This window comes from Molothrus ater, chromosome 15 (assembly GCF_012460135.2).
Source record: "Molothrus ater isolate BHLD 08-10-18 breed brown headed cowbird chromosome 15, BPBGC_Mater_1.1, whole genome shotgun sequence".
NCBI lineage: Eukaryota > Metazoa > Chordata > Aves > Passeriformes > Icteridae > Molothrus > Molothrus ater.
The window spans coordinates 10,815,723-10,836,091 of NC_050492.2; the positions used below are offsets into that span (position 1 = coordinate 10,815,723).

General features: G+C 41.8%; 1 protein-coding gene across 4 annotated transcripts; it reads right to left on the reverse strand.

The window, feature by feature from the left end:
- Positions 1-3,519: 3,519 nt before the first annotated feature.
- Positions 3,520-14,029, reverse strand: CLK4 (CDC like kinase 4). Of its 4 annotated transcripts, none has more exons than XM_036391557.1 (14): positions 13,910-14,029; positions 11,961-12,020; positions 11,201-11,358; positions 9,949-10,174; positions 8,684-8,774; positions 8,229-8,295; positions 6,854-6,970; positions 6,595-6,761; positions 6,395-6,489; positions 5,919-6,048; positions 5,533-5,615; positions 4,964-5,043; positions 3,958-4,045; positions 3,520-3,875 (listed from the first exon to the last, which is right to left on the reverse strand). In XM_036391557.1, exons 2-14 carry the CDS (start codon positions 12,012-12,014, stop codon positions 3,738-3,740), a joined length of 1,494 nt encoding a protein of 497 aa, XP_036247450.1. In that variant the 5' UTR covers positions 12,015-12,020; positions 13,910-14,029; the 3' UTR covers positions 3,520-3,737. The 4 variants fall into 4 exon arrangements, with proteins under 4 accessions (XP_036247450.1, XP_036247452.1, XP_036247453.1 ...); XM_036391559.1 differs by having other exon boundaries at positions 13,917-14,026; XM_036391560.1 differs by lacking the exon at positions 11,961-12,020 and having other exon boundaries at positions 13,910-14,026.
- Between the last annotated feature and the right edge of the window lie 6,340 nt (positions 14,030-20,369).

Consider the following 20,369-nt stretch of genomic DNA (forward strand, 5'->3'; position numbering starts at 1 on the left):
CGCGCCGCGCTCCGCGCCGCTGCGCGGGGTCCCGCTCGGCTGCCGCCCGCCTCCCGCCGCCGGCGCATCCAGCGCCGCCCCGTGCGCGCCGCGGGCGTGGGGCCGGAGCTGCGGAGCGGCCGCTCTCCTGCGCTCGCCCCGCCAGCCCGGGTCTTAAACGGAGGAAGCGGGGGGTGGCGGCTCCCCCGCCGCCTCCCCCCGCGCTGGGGAAGGGGGGATGCTCCGAGCGCGGCCCGCCGCCCCCCATGGGGGATTACGCGGAGCAGATCCCACCCCCGCTGCCCGGCCCCCCGCGGGGACCGCTCCCCCCGGCCCCATCCCCGCGCCCCTCGGGGTCCCGGCCGCGCTGCACGGGCGGGGCGCTGCGAGAGCCGCTCCGGAGCGCAGGCTGCCGGCGGGGCGGCCCCGCTCCGCTCCCCGCTCCCCGCTCCGGTGCCGGTAGCGGCGCTGCCCGCGGCGGGGGCGGCGGGTGCGGGCCGGGCGCCCTCCAGCGGGCTCCCCCCGCCGGGAGAGCGGACGGGCGGCGGCTGCGCCCGGCCCCGGCTCCCCTGGAGCGTGCGACCCTGCGAGAGGCGTCACCCGGCCGGGAGCTTTGCACCTCCTGCCCTATAGCCCGTCTGCACCGCGATCTGTTCTAGACATGCACTGTAACTCACTGTTATCTCAGTGGAGTGCTCCATTCACTTTCGTGAGCTTTTGAACGAGAGAAAACTGCTCACACATAAGTTCCGAGCATCCACATTGTCATCCCTCCTCCTTGCTCTTACACAGAGCATCACAACCCACCTATAAAACATCCTCCTGCAGCTTAATGCTTGTCTAGATTCTAAGTACATGGTATTCTAATTCCAGCGTACCATTTGCCCTATGGACAGAGACACATGCCCTTCAAGGAGTAATTCTTAATTCTAGAATAGATGATTGAAGCCTAGGACAGAGTTAGGAAATGCTACAATGTCAGTAGCATTACCAATGTCAGATTCTAATTAAGTTTGTTAATAAAACACACACAGAGGGATAGACACAGGCTTCTTGTAGCTATTTCCAAAGCAGTTAAACCAGGTAAATTCATAGCATGTGCTGACAACCAGTTCCTGCTTTCTTACAGGTCCTGAAGATAAAGAAACTCCAGGTTTCTGTGAGACCCTCTTTCTTACCTCCTTCCCCCCCCCCCCCCCCCCCTTTGTATGGGCATGACAAGACTTTCCTCACAAGCTCCATGAGAGCTGTAGAACACACACAGTGCCATCATTTTGGGGAGATGCTCGGCTGTGAAGCATCTTGTCCTGTGTGAACTGAGCCCTCCAGGCAGCCCTGATATCCACTGAAGGAACAGGCAGGACTGATCACTCCTGCAGCAGATGAGTTCCTGCCCCAGGAATCCACTCCTTTCCCAAGCAGTTTAGCCCTGAGCTCAACTCTTCCCTCAGGTTCCAGAGCCCCAGATCTCACACTCTGCACTTCAATGATAAGCCTGGGCTGTCCACTTAAAAGACAGTTTTATTCTGGCTTGTCCTCTTTGTTTTTTAGTAAAAAGTGTGACTGGTGCACTATGGAAATGCACACTGTTAGTCTGGTCTGCCTGGCTGACTCAGTCACAGACCATATTTTGAAGGTACAATAGCTGGAAATCTGAAGTGCAGAAATAAATGGGAATGCTCTTCTATTTATTTAACAGCTATAGCTTGATCCAAACATGCAAAGATTACCACCTTCAATGAAGGTATGAAGATGACAATGGGGGGTGGTGGTGCATATAAAATCCATCCCACTAAAGGCAGAAGCACCGAGGGCAGCCCTACAGCACCAGACCCTGCCCCAGGGTGCTGCCCAGAGCCCCACACAGCTGCCCTGGGGAACTCAGGGGCCTCGAGCTCATGTGCCTGCAAACCAACACTTGTGTACGTGCTGCAAGGTCTGCAAAAGCCCTTGGCACCTTGCTGCAGGTGCCACATTAATCCTGACAGTGCTTTTAAATTTACTGGAAGAAGAAAAGTCAATTTAAAGATGGCTTTATAATAGGGCTAAGCTCTATCTCCTTTACCCAGCACAACAAATCTCAGTACCTACATCAACAGCTAGAAGCACTCTGTAAGCAAGAGCACACCATCTTTCCCTAATTTCCATAGAACTGTTTTACGGTTACAGTTTTATTGTTATAGCAGCATATAAACTTTTCTCCCCCCATCTGCCTTTGATTTGCATTGCTCAGCTGATACACTCAGCCAAGTCCTTGCTTTGCCTCTGTAGCTGTGGGATGAAAGTACTGTGGGGAGAAGAGAAGGAATTTACTCTTGTCCTGCTCAGCCCTACTGAGCTGACCTGCATGGCACAGACTGTTACATTTTCTGTCATGCCAAGCAGAAACAATGTCCTCAACACCAACATCCAAGGAAAGGAGGTGGCTGTGATGAGCTGTAATCAAGCCCAGGAGGTGGCACTAGTAACAGAAGATAAGCTTTCAAAGCCTGGCCCAGCTCTATTCTGCCCCCAGCTCAGAGATATGCATGTCTGGAGCCTCTTGCAAATGAAGCCTCCTCGACACCAGTTGAAAATCTTACTGTGTATTAGGGCTAACTCAGCAAGCACAAAACCTGGAGTCGGGCTCCTGTGGAGCCAAAACAATTTCGTTTCCTTCCTTTGAAGAAATTCTTGACTTTACTGCACAAGCCTAAAATAAATAGCCAAAAAACTTACTTATTACAGTCAGAATGAACTTTTCCATGGAAGGCTCCCTTCCTACTGCTCAGCAAGCCACCCATAGAGGGTCACATGGATTAAGGGAGTTGGAGTAAAAACCATCAACTTATAGATGTGGCAACCCCAAAACTACCAAAGTACATTAATGGGTCTTGGAAAGTTGCACCATTTTCTTCTCAACTCAGTACCAGAGTTCAGGAACCACAATTGAGAACCTGGGCACCTGCATCCTGTACAGTCTCAATGCCAGCACTTCTCAGTTTCCAAGGTCGCTTAATTTACCATAAGTACAAAAAAAAGCTCCAAAGAAATACACGTTGAAGACCTCAGAATGATCTCACTACTGCAAGAGCTGAAATACGCCACAATTCTGCGGCATGCCCTATTTCTCTGCAGTAGGACAGTCTAAAAACTTATTATGAAAATGTTCATCTTTAATGACTAGGAACAATACTGAAAACAGGAAATGTTACTTTATGGATCTTAACTAAAAAGATTAGCTATGAATAGTTGGAACTGAAGGCTTCAGATAAGTTTCCAAGAGTTAATTAGCTGTCAGGGGAGCAATGCATGCAACAGAAAATCTGGGAAAAAGGTGACCCACAAAAGCCATCCTAGTTAGGATATACACTGTTTCCAACCGTGTTTCAACACACCATCGAACTGTTACATACAGCATAACTGGGTGGACCTTTTCATCAAGACTGACAAAAGGGAAGTTTTAGGGAAAGTTTCCAGAACTCCTTCAGCTACCTCAGACTCCTCACCTACAGCCAGAGGGTCCACTAGCATCATCTGTAAAAGGAGAGTGGCACGGGCTTTCAAAAATGAAAATTACTTTTATTTTTCACTTTGATACTCATAAGACTACAACTGCTCAACAAGGTAAACATAACAGTTATACAAAACATATGTAATTATTTACAGACTTAACTGTACAAAATAATTTAAAGCTTACAAAAGTTTCATGCAACCTCTGCTGACTGACTGACACAGTCTAGGAAATCTCCTTGAAGAAGCATAGAAGATCTTTGAATTTATTTATTTAATGGATCAAAAAAAGGATGCTGCAAGGCTTCATCAAGAGTAATTCTTTTGGCTGGGTCATATTCCAGCATTCTGCGAACAAGGTCAAACAGACTTTGATGATCTGTGTCTTGGCAATGCATGAATTCCTGAAAGAAAAAAGCAGGAGGTATTTTAGAGAGAGCTTTCCCAATTGCAGTCTAGCAGAGCAATAAAAATGCTGTCTCCTACCTTCAGAGGCTTACAGCGTCTCCTGACGTAGCGGCCCGCAGAGCTGTGCTCGTCCCAGTCCAACTGGTCATGGTGAAAATAATGTTTTCTGCAGGGCAAGGGGAGTAACAGCAAGTTGGTGTCAGTGCACACAGCAAGCAGATGCTTTTCCAAGAAGCTTTAAAACACCATTAAGTGCTCCTGCATGTATCTCTGCATCTGGGAGCTAACATTTTTTTAGTGTGCATTTATTCACAGAGATCTGCTGGGCTTTTATTATTGCTGCTACAATAATTAGAATACAGTAGCTGTTTTTTTAATTACTTGAATCTATTGCAATTGCTGCTTTCCAAGCTTTTTCCTGGTTTTCAAAATGCACTATAATCAACTGGACAACCATAAGAAACATATATATTATCCAATCCAGAGTTACTGGAATTCTACTTTAACATGAGTTACAGAATTATCTACATGAGCTGGCAAGAGGACAGCTTATGTAAGAAACAAAACAGACCATCAACTCCCAGGACCTCTAAACTTTGGACCTAGAGGGCTCAGGGGAGAAGCCTGTGCTGGCTTCTTCTCCTTGCCCTGGGAGTGAGAAACTCCTGCTGCATGGAGTTATCTTTGAGGAAGAGAGAAAGATCACTGAAGCACATGTCTGAGGGATAGGGAGGGGCAGAAGAAGAGGATGTCAGCTGTATTAGCAAGCAAGGACCCTCTTCTTCCTCGCACTAATTATTGTGATGACAACATGTTCTTCATTCTGAGAGTTCAAAGAAAAAATTATGTCTCATACTGTTGTGGTGACCATACCAAATTTTGCTTTAAAGAGTTAGAAATATCCATACTCAAGTTACAGTTCAAGAGGCTGACAATTCATACTAAAATCAGAAAAGAGGACTACTGTCAAATAATTAAGGTTGCCTATGAATCTCTGTTCATCTGCAAGAACTCATAGCTTACTTTGCAATTTCTCTTGTAAGAGAAAATATTAGGGAACTTACCACTTCTACAATGAACATACCTGGATTTCTTGATCATGTGAGTGGGCAGAGGCCCCAGTATTCTTTCCATCATTGCCAGGTGTTCTTTACTATCATGAGTCTATGTGGAAAAAGCAATGAAAGCACTTAGCACATTTTTCTCCTCTGAGCCACTTGGTAACAACAATCAAATTGCAAACAAGTTTTTGCCAGAGCACTGTCACAATATCTTTAAACTTTGCCACTTGCAATTATTAAAAACAGATTATGCAATGTAGATTATATAACACTTTCCACAGTGAGGATGACCTTTGACCAACAGTTCATAAACCAAGTATTGTCAAAGTGTTTTCTTTACTTTTAATTGCAGCAGTAACATGTCAGTCTTCTTCACTCAAAATGCCAGAAAAGATCATCTTAGATACTCTGAAGGAGATATCAAAGATGTAACATTTTCCTGTATGGATGCTGATTTTTCAATCTCATCTATATAATCCTTAAAAGCCCATGGGGGAGGGAGGGGGGGATTCTGCCTTTTACTCAGTTAAGTGCATGTCATTAAAAGATTAAAATCAGTAGTCAGTAAGAAACACATTCTATTTAAGCTTACCTGAAACACTGTAAATCCCAGGTAATATTCAATCAGAATACAACCAATACTCCACACATCACATGGCTGAGACCATCCCAGTGCTGCAAAAAAGGCAAAGTTTGTTTTACTTTTTAGTATATTCTCAAAATGCATATCCCACAAAGCACACGTCCAGTTTCCACACATTCACTGATGCCCAACTCATTCCCCATGCCCCCCTCAAGCCCTGCTGCATATTTCTGGTTTTAGAGTATTTCTTTTACTGTTTACTCTCAGTAATTTTACCCCCACCACCTGAGAGATGACTGATTACCAGAACCATGAACAACTACTTTGGTTTATGAAGTAAAGACATCTGAATGAACTGCAAAGAACTTTCAGAAGGTTTAAGAGTCTTTACTGACCTAAAATAACCTCAGGAGCTCTATAATGTCGTGTAGACACTAATGTGCTGTGATGCTCATCATCAAAAGTCGCACTTCCAAAATCAACAACCTTGATGTCTGTGTTTTTTAAAGTGCGTTCATCTCGTTTCTGCAAGAAACCAAGGTGCTGTTAATACTTTTCAAAAGCATGCTTAGGCAAAAGGCATTATCACATCATCTTCAAAGTACCAGCTAGCATAAAATGTGTAACAAAACACTTCCTCCAAATACTTTAATTCCTGTGCAGCTCAATGCTCCAAGAAAGAAGAGCGAATAACAAAGTGATTTAATCTCAATACCCAAAACAGCTGAGTAAAGACCATTCACAGTAACAAGAGTTCTTTTCCTCTTTTGTTAACCTTAAGTTACTTGTTATCTCTTTTTTTTTTAAGAGAAGTTTCAATGAAGACAGAAGTAGTGCAACTCAAGTTGGGAGAAACAAAGAACAAACTTACCATTTTGGCATTGTACTTCACTATGTAATCAGACTCCACAAACAAGATATTTTCAGGTTTTAAATCTGTGTGAGTTAGTTTATTATGGTGTAGAACTACAAGAAAAAAGAGAACAGTATTCCATAATTTACAGATTAAATTCCTAAAGTAGAAACCAAAACACACCCATATATTTGAAAGGAGTATTGAAATTTACTTACAGTTGATAGACTGGCAAATTTGATAGGCCATGTTTCTAATGTCATTAATATGAAATGGCAGAAAGCTGTTTTCCTTAATAAAGTCATAAGTACTGAGCCCCAGGAGCTCAAAAACAATGCAGACATGGCCATGGTGATCAAACCACTCCAGCATCTGGACACAGCGGCTTAAAGGAGAAAAAAGAACAAATGAAAAACTATTGAATAAATCACCTTCCTCAAATCCTTGGTATGCTGACTACTCAAATCTCATACTTACAAGTTGCTGCTTGGATCCATGTTGTTCAAGTGTTCCAACACCTGTATTTCTGAACGGGCTGCCTCCCGGTACCGACCAACATTTTTCACTATTTTAACTGCTACATGCATTCCTCTCCTTGGAAAGAAAGGAAAGCATAGCAAACTGAATCAATTATTCTTAAATACCCACAACCCCAAAGCAGCTTGATTTTAATAAAAGAAACACAGGAAGATTAAAGGTCATGGAGAATTATGAGTTGGATTAGTGGAATTTGATTTAAGCATGCTGCACTCAACCAGGACAGGTTTTATAAAAAAATAAGTAATCCTGATCTTTCCTTTCTCAAATACTTATAGTACATGCTTTATTAATGACTTCTCAGTGTTATCATCTCATCTGAAGCAGAATAAACATTAGGAATCTGCCAGCAGAATGATTAAAGAATTAACTAAGTTTTCATTTGAACAAAAATACAACACAAATTTGATGGTTTTTTTCCCTGCAACTTGCTCAACTTGTGCTGGCTCTTTTCCAGAGTTCTTATGGAATCAGGGGAATTGAGTAATTTCTGAAGTTTGGGTTATGAGCAGTTTATACCAGTGAAAACTGCCCTGCACTGAATGCCTGCATGCATTCAGACTGTAAGGCTGTTACTTGAATGGAACACAGACACAGCTCCTTCTGTCCCATTTGCTCTTAGACAACTTTTGTCTCTGCAGAGCTCTTTGAATTCTAACAACTTCAGAACACTCTCTGCCCTCACAACATGACCTCAAACTCCAGAACAGACTTCACTTATGAAATGACAGAATGAACAAACAAACCAAAGGTAGAGGAAAAAGTACTAAAACCATGTCATAGAACTGCTGATATAAAACATACAGTTAAAATAGTCTGAGTTCTAACAACTGCTAGAACATACAGAATTAATGGAAATACAGTTCAGTTTCTTCTCTTTCACCAGACATGTCCCCCACATGGAAGCAATAATTTAATTTAAAAAGCACTCCATACTAGGTTACTGTTGATTAAAAAAACTTTAAAGGATAATTTTGATTATGAAAACTGAGGATAGCAATTTACAGCTCAAGCAATTCCAAGCAACTGCTTTCCAGAAACTGCTTCCACTAAGAGCCAAAAGTACTTTCTCAGTATGTCACTGTACCACCTTTAAAAGTCTCCCAAACTAGTTCTGCACTCTTCAGCTGCTCTCACCTTCTCCAGTTACAGCAGCAGTACTTAATAGAAACAGAAAAATGAAACAGAGTTCTCAATCATTAAAAAGGGCATTTGGGCTGCAACCTTCTCTTAAATAAAACATCCTCGAGCTTTAATTTCTGATCTAAGTATATTTTATCATGAGATCCACTGATAAAGATAACCCAACACTTACATATCATGATCTATGCACTCCACTACTTTTCCAAAAGCTCCTTCTCCTAAAGTCGCAACAATTTCATCTAAAAAGAACAAAGATAAGTTAGAATTATACAACTACTTAAAGGAGAATGAACATATTAATGTAGATTTTAAAATGTGCCATTACAAAAGCATAATTACTTTAAATTTCAGCATCAAAATGCATTATTTTATTGGACAGGAGTCATGAAAACAGTTAGCCAAAAAACTATCTCTTGTTCTAATCTCAAGTTCATTTACTAATTGGAACTTTTTGAACACAGTATTTAAATTCTACAGAAAAGAAGATATGCAAAAAAACAAAAAAGCACAAAAAAAAACAGAACAAAAAGAGCAATGAGATTTCTTTAGCCCCCCTCCTCTGACATACTATTCTAAACAGATTTTTTTCTGAAAAGTTTTTTAAAAGTGTTGAAAAATGTTCTATACATCTTGCTCTTAGAACGTCTCCACTTTCACAGATCAGGTGACCCTCCTCATCATCCTCTACACTCCTGGATCTTTTCCTTCGGTGACTCTTCTGGGAACGGCACCAAGATCGTCCAGCCAATCAATATATCAGAGTGAATTCAGGGCAGAATACGCAATTCATTCAGCGGGGAGATATTCAGGCATTCAGTTACACACCAGGCCACGAACAGTTGGCAGGAGCAATTTCAAATTCAGTCCCCAGAAATTCACAGGGCACAGTTTATGTTACAGAAGAAAAACATGGCAAGGAACAGATTTTCAGATAAATACTTAAAGTGATACAAGCAACAGAAAAAAAAAACAACACAATTTTGTCTCTCAAACAGTGGCCTAATTGAAGACAGATTAAGACTGCAACACTGCTATTTCTAATTCTTGGCTAGCAAATAGCAGAAACCAGTATTTATGTACATACCTAAGCTCTCAGTCAGGTGAAATGTTTCTATTCTTAAAACATCCACTCATGTAAACAATTTTACTTCCCTCATGTTTAGAGAGGGGAGAAAAATTACTCTGAAGTCCTTAATTTGCATTTTATTATCTAATACACCTTGCTGTTCTACTGCAGAAAAGTGGTATAAAACACCTGGAACTGTAGATGCATCAGTGGGCATCATGACAATCATGAGAAATTCAGAGAGTGCACCTTCAAAGAAGGCAAGCAGCAAACTTATCCCATCTCATAAAACATTAGGTGCCATTAGCTGGGCACAGGGCTTATCAAAGCTTTCTGGAATTAGGTGTAAAATTGTTCAAAGCCTTTTACCAGACATGCACGTTCATACTTTCAATTCATGTTAAAAAGGCATGTCATCTCAATTGCTTTTAGCAATAGGGTGGATAGCATCTCACAATCTACCTGAAAAAAACAGAGTTCACTATGCTGCAGAGCTAAGTGACAACTGTACTTTAAAAGAGGACAGCTGCCTGTCTTCAATTTCAAGATAACATTTTTCAGATCAACCCCAGTGATTTTGACTACCAACCACCTACATTCCCAGTGTACAGCTAGTATGATGATCCCACCCCCCACCCAACAACGATCCAAGAATCTCAACTAACAACATATTCACATGCTCCACAAACAGACTCAAATAAATACAAATCCTTTTTCAATAACGTATTCCTTAAAGTACCGTGGATCAGGAATTGCAGCTCTAGCACTCATTTAAGAAGTCTATTACCACTAATTCATGAATAATAAAGTTAAAAATTACTCATACCGAATGCGATTGGTGACTGGAGCAATGATGTCTCTTATGCTTCCTTTTATGACTACTTTTCCTGCTCCGACCAGAGGATTTGCTATAGTGATGATGGTGACTCTTTTCATAGTCTCTGTGATAATGCCTGTGGTCATACACTTCACAGAAGTCATTTCTGTATTCCTCAACATATCTCCGGTCATGATGGTCTCTTTCATTTATGGCTCTATCGTCCAAATAATGACTGAAAATATATTTTAAGTGAATGTTCTCCACTTCAAAAACTTGAGGTTCCAACAAGATAAGTGACCTGAACTGAGTTACACAGTATCTGTCTTTACAGCACAAATGTTTTTTAATTGACTCCCTCCCCAAAAATGGTGGAGCTTTTGATGTTACTTTATTCGGAATTTAAACATTGTCAGTCTCAAATACATGGCAGCCATCCACATGAACAATGTACAATCTGACCACAGTTTGCATAGTAAGAAACTCAGACTTAAAAAGGAGAAACACTTCCTAAAATTTACTTCAACTTCATTACAACCTTAAAAGTCACATGACAAACCACCTTCAATACAGAAATCATCCCTTCTATGCTTTCAAAGCTCCAGGTTTAAATAAAACCTAGAGACTGAGAGAAGTAGCATCGTTCTAAGTGCTCTGCAACCAACATTAAAACCTCAGAGGATCTGGAACGAGGATCTTTTGCACAGAAAACAGACCATTAAGAAAGCTGCTGAGGCACAGAGTTCCCTGACTGCTGTACGCCTACTCCTTCCAGCATTTTAATAAGCATGAGTATGAGCTTTAAAAAGAATTCCATTGGATCTTTTCAAGGGAAAAAAACCAAGACAAAACAGAAAATACATCTTTCCAGTGAAAGCAGTGTGGGAGAAAACACAAATCACTTGCACATTAGTAAGAGAGATTCATACTTACCACTGTATTAAACGATTAAACAAACCTTCTCCTCCTTTTGTTCACATTAAATTAAAAGGCATCCTTTTCACTTGAAATTTAATACTGATTGTATTCAATACCAATATTTAACTGACACATCTGAGACAAACTAGTAACATTTACTTGCTTTTATCCAACAATTTCTATTTAATGGTTCAGGTGCTGTGTTAACAACTACCTATCAGGCTTAAGTGAGCCAAACCATAAGGAACTGACAACTCTGGACATTCAAAAACTCCTACCCTGAAAACACATTTATTTAGACATGGTAAGAAACATTTGCACTACTCAGTTCAGAGTGTTATACCTTTCTGAAACCCGACTGGGTTTATAGTGCTTGCTCTCCTGGCCACTGCTGTGGGACCTCTTTCTGCGCTTGCGGCTGCTGCTGTGCTTCCTCTGATCCCAGCTCCTCCTGTCGTCCCACTCAGGACAATGAGACTGCTTTGAATGCCTCATCTCCCACTGCAAAATACAATAAAAATCATTTTAAAAAATCAACAAACGCACATGTAGGTACAAGTTAACAATGGCAGTTTGATCAAGTATGACAGAACTAAAAAGGCCCATTTGTCCTCAGCTCCCTCCCCCCATTATTTCGGTTTGGCGAGCAGACCCAGCTCCCTCATCCCAACACTAACACTGTTATGAAACACAAATCAAGATTAAATAGGCCAACTCATCCTCATTTAATAGCTTCAAACATGTCATTAAAGCCTGTTTTAAATGAACTCTCAAGTGACTAAGCACAATAGTATCCTTAAAGAGCCTCCTGTAGGAAGAAACCTTCCTCTCCAAACATCCTCTAACAAGAAAACCTGGATTTAGGTCTTCCTATTGAATTGTAAAGTTACTACAGAAAATCAAGAATCAGTCTAAAAACTTCTCTCACTTAACTATTTACAGAACACCAGGACACAGTCACTTTTAGCATCAACCACTGTGAACTCTGATGGATTAACACAACTTTGGAGCACCTGGAGCCAAGTCACAACTTTTGCACCCTATTAGCATGCAGGACTGTGGGTGTTCTACAGTTCAGCTGATTTGCCAAAGACAAAACCCACCAGCTTCTGTTGCTGGATGTTAGGTGCAGGAATTCTTTGTTCAAACAGGTACATGCACAACTGAAAAAAAAAAAAGGCAAAGTAAAACATGGCTGTAGAATTAAAGAATGTAACAAAACCAACTGTTATTTTTTTTTACTCATCTGCAGCAGGAGTTTTTTGAAAGTAAGAATAACCTTCTATATCTATTCCAGTATAGTCCAAAGAATGAATTCATAGAAGATAATAAAAAGTTTATGCAGTAAGCAGTGACAGTGAGAACAGTAGTTTAGAGACAATAGCAGCAACAGAGTAGAAAAATCATGACTGTAAATCATGTGTAAATTGTGCAAATCTGTGTAAATTTACAGAGAACAATGCCTCTATACAAAGAGAAGGCATTAAGTTGGAAACTCCTAGAACATGCAAATGACGGGCCAATTCTGAAAAAAAGGTTTTTTTGATACTTTCAGAAGATCCGTGAAAAGCTGGTAATAAAAAAAAAAAAAAAAAAAAAAAAAAAAACAAAAACCATAAAACGACAGACATCTGCAACAATGTTTTTAAAAATCAAAAACATATTAACAAACTGTGCAAAACAAGTGCCTTGTACACATTTTAGGTGCGGCATGATTCACAAAAATCTTACTCACTTGTGAGTTTCTAATAAAAACAAAAAATACTAATGTAGCAAATGACTAACAAAACCACCTGAAAAATTTAAACCGACTTGGTGTTTTCATTCACGTGCTTTAATTTCCTCTCTTCTTACACAGCTCCAAAGCTATTTTCCTGTATTTTCACCTTACATAATTCAGGTTCTGAAGCACACTCAGGTTTCAGTTACTCTTGAGGTGCAGAGCTCTAAACAGATAAACTCAGTTACGGATGAACTGAAAATTCTACTTATGGTTGCTTGGGATTTTTCTTTCCCTACTTGGAGGAAGGCAGGCTGCACAAAAGCTCTGTAATTAACAACTATCTAAATAAAATCACCATTAAATCGTCCTGCAGAGCCGGGCTTGGGGGCAGGGATGGATATTTGACACAGGAAGCTGGAGAAAATGCTTGAAGACTAACTGCTGCTTAACTACAATCAAATGCACATAGCTTTAGTGAAATTAAGACAAAAATAACAAATTTTGTCCCTAAAGGACCCAAGTACACTTAAATGAGGAGGAAATTGCCAGAATCGCTCTGAGTCCATTTTACGCTAGAAGCCACCTTAAAATTTTTTAACTACGGTGCTCTATATGATTTTATGCGTCGAAGAACTTCACTTATGTAATACTGACAGCTGCCATGAACATATGCATTCCTGTAGCATGTGGAACTAATCCATATCACAGGCAGTTTTCACTCCCACATTTTGCCATAAGGCTGCTCAGGCAGGAGCCATTCCCCTTTCGAACAGACCCATGCACATCAGGGCCACGAAAGCCCCGCGGTAAGGTAAGCTGCCTACACAGCACTTTCTAAATGCCTCTCCTCAAAATCTTGGCAGGCGGAGGAGGTCAAAGGCTTTTTCCTTCGGGATGGCCAAAGTCCGGCACAGCAGATCCTGGAGGGGACACCCGCCGCCCCAAGCCAGGGCGCCGAGCCCGTTTCCAGGCCACCTTCCCCGGGAGGTCTCCGGGGCCGGCGGGGGAGGAAGGGCCGGTCCCCGCCGCCACCTGGGCGGGCGCCAGGCACGGCCGGGCCGGGAGAGGCCAGCTCCACCCGCCCCAGCCCTCTGCACCTCCGCAGAGACCCCGGCAGAGCTGCTGTGCCGAGAATCCTCCTCCCACCTCAACCCTCCTGAAGTAGCGCCTGATGCGCCCCGCGCCGCGGAGACAACGCAAGCAGCTCTCCCACCCCACCCCCCACCGTGCCTCTCCTCCGTTTTCCCCGCTGCTTAGCCCCCCCCGGAAACAGAAAGGACAGAGGAAAGAAACGAAGGTGAAAAGAGAACGAAGAAGGGCAGCCCTCACCACTTACAACTGGAACAGAAAGCGAGCGAGCTCCGTGTCCGCCCTGCGCGCACAGACAAAATGGCGGCTGCGAGCGCGGAGAAGCTGCTTCCTCCTTCTCCCTCGTTCTCGCGGCGTGTGTGCGCTCTGACGTCAGACGCACGGCGTAAGGGCTGGCAGGGCGGGAGACCCAGGAGCGGCTCCGCCCCCACGCCCCGCCCTGAGGCGGTGCCACCGCCATGGCGGCAGCTGTGAGGGGCGCGGGGCGGTGTTCCTGCTGTCCTGTGCCACCCCGTCCCACATGCTGGCCATCTTTGCCCAAATCACGGCTTGTCACGGCTTTGTAAGCCACCCTCATGGAGGAGTTCAAGCATGGAGGGCGAGTTCAGAGGCAACTCCAGATCTCCTGTCCTCATCAAACGCGTGTAGTAGTGCAGAAATCACCAATTAGCCCCAACCGCCAAATAATTCCTTCTAATGAACTCGCTAAACGCAGCGTTTAAGCAGTTTGATGATCCCGCAGTTAGGCCTGGCTTCAGGCTCACAGTTCTCTGTGGGGGCCGTTTCTGTGTAAAAACCCAATAAAATATTTTATGTGCTGCAGCCTGCGGGCCGGCGGTGTCCCCTCGGCCGTGACTCAGTGCGGAGCCCGTGTGGGATGTGGGATGGCGGATCCCGCTGAGTCACGGCCCGGCAGGTCAAACCCCGCGTCCCGGGCCTGAGGGAGCGCGGGGTTAGTGCTGGACTGCACCGGGAAACTCGGCATCACCAACCCCTCCTGCCCTCAGCCAGGCACAATGCAATAAACCCAAAGAGATTGTTGCAAAGTAAAGAAAAGCACACCCCAAAATAGGGAAAAGTCGAACTGAAAGGCAAGCTTCAGATTTAGGAGCTCACCATTGGGGAAAATAGCAATGTTGAGGTGAACTGAAAATTCTACGTATGGTGGCTTGGGATTTTTTTTCTTTCCTACTTGGAGGAATATAGCAGTCTGGGGAAAATAGCAATCTCTGAAGGTTAATGGGTAAATTGAAAAATTCCTGGATTTATTGGCACTTTCCCAGAATAATTTTAGCAAGTGTTACCTCTAATACAGCAAGGTTTTGCAGCTGAAGCAAAATCCAGAATAGCTAAAGTATAATTTACTTAGAATTTAATGAGTGCTGTTGTCCTTTTAATGTTAGTCCCAAATAACATTAGTAAATTGTTCTAAAATAAGAGCATTTGTGGTTTTAAAATTGTCATTTGAATTCATTTGCCAACAAGAGTAAGATAACAATTTAAAGCTGGTTTGCACTAGAGTGGAAATCCTGTTCCTCTTCTTGGGTTTTTTTCTTGTTTCTTTCTTTTTTTTTTAACAAGAGAAACTAAGATTCAGAGCACTGACACCTGTTATTGCCCTCTGTATTTTTAAAAATCTTTTAACCTCATAATTCATGTTGTATACCAAATCTGTTAATGCCAAATATGGCTTTGGTGCCATTGCTTCACTGTTTGTCATTTTGCACCTAAATGATTGGTTATTATTTATAAAAAACTAGTAATATCTGCCAAGTATTAAGAGTTTTCCCAAGATCCACTGATATTGTTTGAGGAATTCTCTCAGACTGCAAGCAGCTGAAAAAAGATAGAAGCATGAAATTAAATTTACAGGGAGTGAATATGCACCTGTGAAGGGGCAGAAAATATCCATGTACCTGACATTAGCCAACAGTATCACATAATTACAATTTTTCTCTAATTTCTTAATCCAAGAGGTGTGTCTACTAAGATCATCTGGATTTTATGGAAAGTTCTTGCTGGAAGGCTGATGACAAACCAGTGGCTGGTATTCCTGGCAGGGCAGAGAAGATGGGATTTGACAGGATCTGCCTTTCTTGCCTTGCTGCCTCTTCTAAGTTTTTACTGGGTTTTACCTTTGCTAATTTCATCTTCCCTTATATATGGATGACAGGGCCTCTAACAGGGTGTAGCAGTTCAATTTTGGGAAATCACATTTAGTGGGAAAAAAGGAAATGAATGCAGAAGACTCTCAGAACTGACTTCCTTTGGAAGCAGGAAAATTTTGGATCTAGGATATTTTGGTTCTCTCCTGTTAGGAATAAGGGTCTTCAGCCTGGAATAGAAAAGGTAGAAATAACTATTGTGCATTCTGAAAACAGAATGAATGGGAGCTGTAAAATTTTACTGATTTCAGTCAGAGGCTTTCAGCTGACAGTTGAAAGAAGAATAAACCTATCAGAAGTGAATAATTGGACCTTTTTGAAGAAGAAAAGCAGTGTATAAACGTTAAACCACCTTCATATCAAACATACATAAAGAAATTTCCCTCTGAAGTAAAATCCTTACAGTGGATTTATAGAACGTAGCCTCTCTACACAGATTGCAAAGCAGTTTCTGCTCCTGCTCTGTATGCTGAACAAAGCACTTTCAAAACCACCTCTGCAGACCTTCAAAAGAAAAGCAGGATTAGAAGAAGTTAATTTTCCTTCCTGTTCAGGAGGTGGCAGTGGAGACACAGCAGTGGAGCAATGTCAGCTGGAATTTAGGTGGGGTCTCAGAGAAGGATAAAGTCAAGAGAAATTTGCTGCCCGTGACCAGGCTAGGAAGCACAAAGTGACAGTCCCTCTAGAAATGGCCATTTTTAAGTCAGGGATGAGGTGAAGAACAGTGAAGAATCAAACTAGAGAAATTCAGTCTTCACAAAGCTCAGGAAATTAATTTGAGTGCAGTTACAGCCACTTCTGCTGTCAGCCCTTATGGTATTGACTTTTGTTTATGTGAGAGATATCCTTCTTTAATTAGACTTGCAATGCCAAATGTGTGCGCAGCTTGTGGAGTGAGCAGCACACAATGCAACTATGTTTTAGATTGCTCTGTACAGCAGAGTACATGACAATTCAGTGTTACTGTGCTGCTGGGACACATTTGTGAGTGTATGAAAAGATACATTCAAACCATTTGCTTCAAAATGCAATTTTGTAAGGTTCCTCTTTCAAATGTCTTGCCACAGGAGGTGATCCATCCTCACAGCAGCTCTTCAGGAGATATAGATCTTATCGAGTTTTCTCATTGTTTGGATACAAAATTTAAAGCAAAGGTTGTCTGCCTTCCCCAAAGCCTCAGAAAAACTCAGAGGCAGAGCCAAAAGTTCCTGACTTTCAGTACTTCCAGTGCTGTGCTTGCTTTCTTTTAATTACAGATGTATTGGTTTTGTTTTTCCTCCCTCTGGTCTCAGGGGGTGGCTGATTAGGATTTGTTCTTTGCCTTTAGTTGTTTATGGATTTCTACATTCCATGGTTTGATTTTTACATTGAGAGAGAGATTTTCTTAGGTTCCCCCAACTGTGTGGGAGCAGCTCTATCATTGCTTGGGAGCTCAGGGACAGAGTAATGACAATACTGTCTTTTTATAAGGGACTGAACTGAATGGGGAAAGAAAAAACACCACGAGAATTTCTAAGGTACATTTCAGGCACAAATATATTATTCATTTCACAAATCACTGTAACTACTGATCAAGGGAGCCAGTGTCCCAGATTGTTGTGGCATATGTAAATTCAAAGAGATAATAAGAGCTTGGATGTGTGGATCAGCAGAAAGGCAAAGTGAGAACCCACTGATAGTTGCATTTCCATTCCATAAGAGTTTATTTTTATAAAGGAAAATTTTAAAATAGATTTTTAAAAAAAAATTTTAATATTATGCAGTAGAATAGAAAAAATGCAAATATACTCACCAGATGAAGAAGAACAAGGTATGGTTATGGCTTAGGGACATATTTTCCTTCTTTAGGAGTTATTAGAATTTTTCTTAGAAAGACAGTGACCCAGAAACTTTGTGTGATTGTGGGCACTTTGTTCATTCCCATGTGCACTGGGGAGAAGTTGTGGCCAGGTAATACCTGAGCTGTGGCCAGTGGCAGACTGGAACGGGCTGTGCTACCCTGAGCATGTCCTGAGCTGAGGGCAATGGGGACACCTTGACAGCTCACCCTGAGCAGGGAGTGTTCCCTCCAGAGGGCAGGCTGGGTTTCACTGAGCAGGAATTGTTCCCTCCAGAGGGCAGGCTGGGTTTCACTGAGCAGGAATTGTTCCCTCCAGAGGGCAGGCTGGGTTTTACTTTGGTGATACAGGGACCAGCTGGGCTCTCCTTGGGCTGAGCTGAGCTGATCCACTCCCTTTAACTGAAAAGCTCACAGGGGTGGTTGAAACTTGGACTTCTCTCACTCTCTGTGGCACAGCTGGGCCTCCTGAGGATTGAAATGTTTTAGCCTAATAGAGAATTAGGGGCTTCACATGGGGAAGCCTGGATAAGCCACAGTTTACAGGAAATTCAGCCAGATGACTCAACAGTTCCTTTTGGCAAGAGGAGCTCTGGCACTGTGAGTAAGAACTCTGCTGAGGAAGGAGGTTGCACATCCACTGCTGCAGGCTTTGGAGCCAGTGCCACCACTCTCATCCAGGCGTTCGCCCTTGGTGACAGCAGGCAGGACCAGCTGTGCTGAACAGCAGTTACTCACAGAACCATCGTGGTGCAGGTGCCAAATGTGACATCAAGGGAACTCCACCACTTCTGTCTACACAAGTTTCACCTCCAAGCCTCTTTCTTCTTTATTTAAAAGAATTTTAAGCTGCTTGAACCAACGATGTCTCTTGCTGTACATTGTTACTGAAATGGGCCCCTCATTTCAGTAGCACCTCTCAGTTTATTATTTGCATTGCCATCAGCAAAACAAATATTAAAAGAAAGCATCTAAACATTAGTTGTGCCACAGAGTTTTATAGAAACAAACTAAAAATACTCAGACCCAGTCTCAGCTTTTTCCTCCTATTATTATGAAGTTTCCATTCTACAACTCCTGTTTGGGAAAATACTTTGTTATGTGAATGGTGAATCTGTCTCCTTTCCTTGCAGTGCACATGCTTGAACTGCATGTGTGAGGATAAAGAGAGAAACAGTTAAGTGGAAATGAGAAAGAGCAGAAACCACAGGTTTCTTCCTACACATATATATGGGACATCTCTTTCAAAGCAATGTGAGTTTCTTCACAGCCTATCCTGTAGAAATCTTTCCTACATATAAAACCAAAGAAAAAAATCCACACAGACAAGTATTTTTTTTTAATTATTATTCTTATTTGACACTCACATTACAAAATTTAGAAACCATAGACAGTTCAGGCAAACTGTTAAAACACAGTATAAATTAGGGGGGTTTAATATATAAATTCTATACATAGGTAAGTTAGCTGGAACATGACTGACAAAAGGATTTCATAACAATCTTACCACAACTGTATAAAAAGGCATGGGAGTAGGATGGGCACTATCATCATGAATGCAGGTTAAGACATTTTCCACAACAGCTATAAAGCGTAACAATGACCATGCTATTCTCGCAGTGTTTATGTGGGCTACAGGATGCATATTACCAATAACATTTTGCAAGATCTATGTACAGTCACAAAATCATAACAGCCACTTTCAAGTAACTTTACTGTTTCCTGCCTGTGCAATTAATAAAATGTTGGTATTCTGGGAATTTCTAACAAAGCTACATAGTTTGAGTATTATGGATGGGTTAAAAGTTGGACTCAATGATTTTAAAGGTCCTTTCCAACTTAATGATTCTACAATTTTATGATTCTATGGTAGAGAGATTTAAATTTGACCTGAAAATGCTGATCACAACATGAATTTTTTAATTTAATGAAAAAGATACAGGAAAAGCACAGTTCCTCATTGCTATCACTCACATGATTAATACATACCACTCTTTTAAGTCATATTTGTTTCTTAGCTTGATTATTTTTAAAACCTAAAGTGATAATTTAGTTCCCATTTATCTAAGCACAGCTGTAAAAAGGACTAACACCAGAAGAAATGTAAAACTAAAATTTGGATATCTTTTTGGGTAATTTTTTGAAAGGACATGCTTCCCAGGTAGCCCTGGGCCTGTCATGAAACCTTTGAATTTCTCAGTCTGAAAATAAAGATAGTTCTGCTTAACCATTTTTACTCTGTGCTTTTAGGTCCGTGACTAAATAGTATCATTTTAATAGTTTTAAATACTATGTTCTTGGAGTTTAGTTAAGATGGTTGATATTCACTCTTAAAATCCAATCTTTCACCTTTATAAGCTAATGAATGCTAAGAGTTCTGGAACCCAGAGGATAATTTGTTTTCCATCTATGTTGTCTACTAGTAATGATGTTTTTACAGACAACCCCCTAAGGGAAGTACATGTACCTTTGTAAGAATCAGACTTTGAACCACTTGAATTTAATAGCTCTGCATGTGCATCTTTCACTAAGTTTTAATAATTTGGACAATGATATTGGAACAACTCCTAGTTCAAGGCAAGGACAGACAGTAAGTGATAACCCAGCTTGGGCTGCTGAAGAAACACAGATGATGTCAACAGCCTAAACTACAGCCCCCGTTTTCTCTATTCTGTTTGCCCACAGACCAATCATCAAA

Excerpts from the sequence above, each read along its gene's own strand:
- CLK4 (XM_036391557.1), bottom strand. The coding sequence starts at position 12,014 with ATGTACCTGTTTGAACAAAGAATTCCTGCACCTAACATCCAGCAACAG. Across the intron at positions 10,175-11,200 it reads CCCAGTCGGGTTTCAGAAAG|TCATTATTTGGACGATAGAG; the intron begins GTATAACACTCT and ends ATATATTTTCAG. Across the intron at positions 6,762-6,853 it reads ATGGATCCAAGCAGCAACTT|CCGCTGTGTCCAGATGCTGG; the intron begins GTAAGTATGAGA and ends TTCTCCTTTAAG.